Source organism: Oncorhynchus nerka, linkage group LG16 (genome assembly GCF_034236695.1).
Source record: "Oncorhynchus nerka isolate Pitt River linkage group LG16, Oner_Uvic_2.0, whole genome shotgun sequence".
Taxonomy (NCBI): Eukaryota; Metazoa; Chordata; class Actinopteri; order Salmoniformes; family Salmonidae; genus Oncorhynchus; species Oncorhynchus nerka.
Window position 1 is genome coordinate 44,226,993 of NC_088411.1, and position 6,564 is coordinate 44,233,556.

At 38.7% G+C, this 6,564-nt stretch overlaps 1 protein-coding gene across 1 annotated transcript in view; it reads right to left on the minus strand.

Moving 5' to 3' along the window:
• Positions 1 to 4,884: 4,884 nt before the first annotated feature.
• Positions 4,885 to 6,564, minus strand: part of tbxtb (T-box transcription factor Tb) — a 12,363-nt gene continuing 10,683 nt past the window's right edge. Inside the window, exon 8 of the mRNA XM_065002305.1 lies at positions 4,885 to 5,173. Coding sequence (XP_064858377.1) covers positions 4,885 to 5,173 — 289 coding nt within the window. The remainder of the gene's footprint in view (positions 5,174 to 6,564) is intronic.

Below are 6,564 nucleotides of genomic sequence, written 5' to 3' on the forward strand. Positions count from 1 at the left end.
TTCTGACCATTTGAGCAGACACATGCACATTTGTGGCCTGTTGAAGGTAATTTTGCAGGGCTCTGCAGTGCTCCTCCTGCTCCTCCTGGACACTACGCTGACAGACACAGCAAACCTTCTTGCCACAGCTCGCATTGATGTGCCATCCTGGATGAGCTGCATTACCTGAGCCACTTGTGTGGGTTGTAGATAACGTGGCTCATGCTACCACTAGAGTGAAAGCACCGCCAGCATTCAAAAGAGACCAAAACATCAGCCAGGAAGCATAGGAACTGAGAAGTGGTCTGTGGTCACCACCTGCAGAACTACTCCTTTATTGGGGGTGTCTTGCTAATTGCTGTACAATTTCCACCTGTTGTCTATTCCATTTGCACAACAGCATGTGAAATTTATTGTCAATCAGTGTTGCTTCCTAAGTGGACAGTTTGACTTCACATTGTTCTAACTTCCTCCTACACTGGCGAGGATCCTGTCACAGTTCATTGACAGCATGCCAGGGCGCATTGCAGAGGTCTTGAAAAAGAAGGGTCAACACTGCAAATATTGACTCTTTGCATCAACTTCATGTAATTGTCAATAAAAGCCTTTGACACTTATGAAATGCTTGTAATTATATTTCAGTATTCCATAGTAACATCTGACAAAAATATCTAAAGACACTGAAGCAACAAACTTTGTGGAAATTAATATTTGTGTCATTCTCCAAACTTTGGACACGACTATAGAGAGAGACACAGAGATAGTGAGTGACAGTAATGCACTTTGATAGAGATGGCTCATTAGAGAGAGGGTGATCATATGTATAGACAGAGATAGTGATATAGACAGAGATAGTGATATATATGTATAGACGAGACAGAGATAGTGATATAGACAGAGATCATTGATATATAGATAGAGATGATAGTGATATAGACAGAGATAGTGCTCATATATATAGAGATACAGAGATAGTGATATAGACAGAGATAGTGATATATATATAGAGAGACAGAGATAGTGATATATATATAGAGATACAGAGATAGTGATATAGACATAGATAGTGATATATATATAGAGATACAGAGATAGTGATATAGACATAGATAGACAGAGATGGTGATATATATATATAGCTCAGAGATACAGAGATAGTGATATAGACATAGATAGACAGAGATGGTGATATGGAGAGGGGCTCAGAGATAGTGATAGAGAGAGATAGACAGATAGTGATATAGAGATAGACAGATATGGTGATATAGAGAGACAGAGATAGTGATATAGAGAGAGATAGACAGAGATAGTGATATAGAGAGATAGACAGAGATAGTGATATAAGAGATAGACAGAGATAGTGATATAGAGAGATATAGACAGTGATATAGTGATATAGACAGAGATAGTGATATAGAGAGAGATAGACAGAGATAGTGACAGAAAGAAAGAGAGGTTAGAACGCTCAGGGCGGAGGGATGAGTTGGCCGAGCCAGAGCTAAGAGGCATCTCAAAACGTCTGTGGGGACAAAAGTGTAACATTATCATCCTACACAGCTTCCTAAATGCATTCCTTAAATGTACATTACCATCCTACACAAGCTTCCTAAATGTACATTACCATCCTACACAAGCTTCCTAAATGTACATTACCATCCTACACAAGCTTCCTAAATGTACATTACCATCCTACACAAGCTTCCTTAATGTACATTACCATCCTACACAAGCTTCCTAAATGTACATTACCATCCTACACAAGCGCCAGTAATGTACATTACCATCCTACACAAGCTGTCCTAAATGTACATTACCATCCTACACAAGCTTCCTAAATGTACATTACCATCCTGGCACATTGCTTCCTAAATGCTACATTTGCATCCTACACTCGCATTGATGTGCCATTGGATGAGCTAAATGTACATTACCATCCTACACAAGCTCCTAAATGTACATTACCATCCCACAAGCTTCCTAAATGTACATTACCATCCTACACAAGCTTCCTAAATGTACATTACCATCCTACACAAGCTTCCTAAATGTACATTACCATCCTACTAAGCTTCCTAAATGTACATTACCATCCTACACAAGCTTCCTAAATGTACATTACCATCCTACACAAGCTTCCTAAATGTACATTACCATCCTACACAAGCTTCCTAAATGTACATTAAAATCCTACACAAGCTTTGTCCTAAATGTACATTACCATCCTACAAAGCTCTCCTAAATGTACATTACCATCCTACACAAGCTTCCTAAATGTACATTACCATCCTACACAAGGTTCCTAAATGTACATTACCATCCTACACAGCTAGTGATATAATATGTACATTACCATCCTACACAAGCTTCCTAAATGTACATTACCATCCTACACAAGCTTCCTAAATGTGCAAACTTTGAATACTGGTTTCGATTTAGTAATCAATAGAACAGAATAAAAGATCATTGTAGACAAACAGAGATAGATAAGACATTTTAATTGATTACATTACAGTACCATTACAGAGTAATACCATTACAATACCATTACAGTACCATTACAGTAGCATTATTGGCATATTACAAGTACCATTACAGTACCATTACAGTACCATTACAGTACCATTAATACCATTACAGTACCATTTACCATTAAGTACCATTACAATACCATTACAGTACCATTACAATACCATTACAATACCATTACAGTACCATTACAATACCTTAATTACAATACCATTACAATACCATTACAGTACCATTACATTAATACCATTACAATACCATTACAGTACCATTACAGCTTCCTACAATACCATTACAATACCATTACAGTAATTCAGTACCATTACATACCATTACATTACAGTACCTTTACAGTACCATTACCTACCATTACAGTACCATTACACATACCATCCTACAGTACCATTACAGTACCATTACAATACCATTACAGTACCATTAAGTACCATTACCATCCTACACAATTAAATACCATTACATTACCATTTACCAAGCTTACCATTACAGTACCATTACAATACCATTACAGTAGCTTTTACCATTACAGTACCATTACAATACCATTAAATGTACATTACAATACCATTACAGTACCATTACAATACCATTACAGTACCATTACAATACCATTACAATACAGCTTACAGTACCATTACAGTACCATTACAATACCATTACCATTACAATACCATTACAGTAATTACAGTACCATTACAATACCATTACAGTACCATTACAATACCATTACTAAATGTGCAAACCTTTGACTACCATTTACCGATTACAGTAATTACAATACCATTACAGTACCATTACAATACCATTACAATACCATTACAGTACCATTACAATACCATTACAGTACCATTACAGTACCATTACAATACCATTACAATACCATTACAATACCATTACAGTACCATTACAATACCATTACAGTACCATTACAGTACCATTACAATACCATTACAATACCATTACAGTACCATTACAATACCATTACAGTACCATTACAGTACCATTACAACCATTACAATACCATTACAATACCATTACAGTACCATTACAGTACCATTACAATACCATTACAATAATTACCATTACAATACCATTACAATACCATTACAATACCATTACAGTACCATTACAGTACCATTACAATACCATTACAGTACCATTACAGTACCATTACAATACCATTACAGTACCATTACAATACCATTACATACCATTACAATACCATTACAGTACCATTACAATACCAATACAATACCATTACAGTACCATTACAATACCATTACAATACCATTACAGTACCATTACAGTACCATTACAATACCATTACAGTACCATTACAATACCATTACAATACCATTACAGTACCATTACAATACCATTACAGTACCATTACAATACCATTACAATACCATTACAGTACCATTACAATACCATTACAGCACCATTACAATACCATTACAATACCATTACAGTACCATTACAATACCATTACAATACCATTACAGTACCATTACAATACCATTACAATACCATTACAATACCATTACAGTACCATTACAATACCATTACAGCACCATTACAATACCATTACAATACCATTACAATACCATTACAGCACCATTACAATACCATTACAGCACCATTACAGCACCATTTCTCAGACAAATTCATAAAACAAACAGCAACCTTATGTTATGTATTTACATGGTCAACCTCCATTCTGAATATAATCATATTAATATTTACACTATGAACAACACGTTAGATGTATAATTATCACACACGGATATCAGTGTACTTCTTTCAATGGGTAAAAGCTAAAGACAGTTATCGCCTGTGAAAAATAGCAGTAGAAAAAGTAGAAATATGAGCAGATACAAGCTCAGTATAACCTTTTGGTTATGTTAACAGGTCACAATCCATGTTGCTATCAAGCTTTTTTTCACAAAACATAGGCATTGATTGTATTACGCTGTCTGCCCTGCCCCGCCCCACCCCTGCCCCACCCCGCCCCACCCCTGCCCCACCCTGCCCCGCCCCCCACCCCTGCCCCACCCTGCCCCTGCCCCGCCCCTGCTCCGCCCCCACCCAGCCCCTGCCCCGCCCCCACCCCTGCCCCACCCCGCCCCCGCCCCCCACCCCTGCCCCCCCCCCTGCTCCACCACCCCCACCCAGCCCCGCCCCCACCCCTGCCCCACCCCGCCCCTGCTCCGCCCCCACCCAGCCCCTGCCCCGCCCCACCCCGCCCCTGCCCCGCCCCTGCTCCGCCCCCACCCAGCCCCTGCCCCGCCCCACCCCTGCCCCACCCCGCCCCTGCCCCACCCAGCCCCTGCCCCGCCCCGTAGACTCCGTCTCTCTCCCCTACATGGAAGGAGGTGTAACAGGAGTCCATACTGTAGTCAGTCGCGTGTGACTGTGCGGTGACGTATCGTAATGCGATAGTGTCGTACCATCGTGCACCTCTGTGGCCGTGCTGCAGTCATACAGCGGGGATCCACCAGGTGGCGCTGTGACGGAGTGAGACAGCCCAGGATAGTGGCTACTACTGGTGCCTCGCAGGAACTGGGAGCCTAGGCTGTTGGACATCTCCCCCGACTGGGAGACAGGGGTCAGGGACGGGTTACTGACGGACCACAGGCTGGGGTACTGGCTGGATACAGAGAGAACAGAACACTATGTCAGTTTCACCTGGAAAACATGGCCATTCTTTACTGGAAAGAGACCTACAGTACGTATGAAGACATTCATAACCCTAACATAACACATTCATAACCCTAACATAACACATTCATAACCCTAACATAACACATTCATAACCAGTACATAACACATTCATAACCCTAACATAACACATTCATAACCCTAACATAACACATACATAACCCTAACATAACACATTCATAACCAGTACATAACACATTCATAACCCTTACATAACACATTCATAACCCTAACATAACACATTCATAACCCTAACATAACACATTCATAACCCTAACATAACACATACATAACCCTAACATAACACATTCATAACCAGTACATAACACATTCATAACCCTAACATAACACATTCATAACCAGTACATAACACATTCATAACCCTAACATAACACATTCATAACCCTTACATAACACATTCATAACCCTTACATAACACATTCATAACCAGTACATAACACATTCATAACCAGTACATAACACATTCATAACCAGTACATAACACATTCATAACCCTTACATAACACATTCATAACCCTAACATAACACATTCATAACCAGTACATAACACATTCATAACCCTTACATAACACATTCATAACCCTAACATAACACATTCATAACCAGTACATAACACATTCATAACCAGTACATAACACATTCATAACCAGTACATAACACATTCATAACCAGTACATAACACATTCATAACCAGTACATAACACATTCATAACCCTTACATAACACATTCATAACCCTAACATAACACATTCATAACCCTAACATAACACATTCATAACCCTAACATAACACATTCATAACCAGTACATAACAATTCATAACCAGTACATAACACATTCATAACCCTAACATAACACATTCATAACCAGTACATAACACATTCATAACCCTAACATAACACATTCATAACCCTTACATAACACATTCATAACCCTAACATAACACATTCATAACCCTAACATAACACATTCATAACCAGTACATAACATTCATAACCAGTCATAACACATTCATAAAGTACATAACACATTCATAACCCTTACATAACACATTCATAACCCTTACATAACACATTCATAACCAGTACATAACACATTCATAACCCTAACATAACACATTCATAACCAGTACATAACACATTCATAACCCTAACATAACACATTACATAACCAGTACATAACACATTCATAACCCTTACATAACACATTCATAACTTCCTAAATTACATAACACATTCATAACTCCCTTACATAACACATTCATAACCCTTACATAACACATTCATAACCAGTACATAAC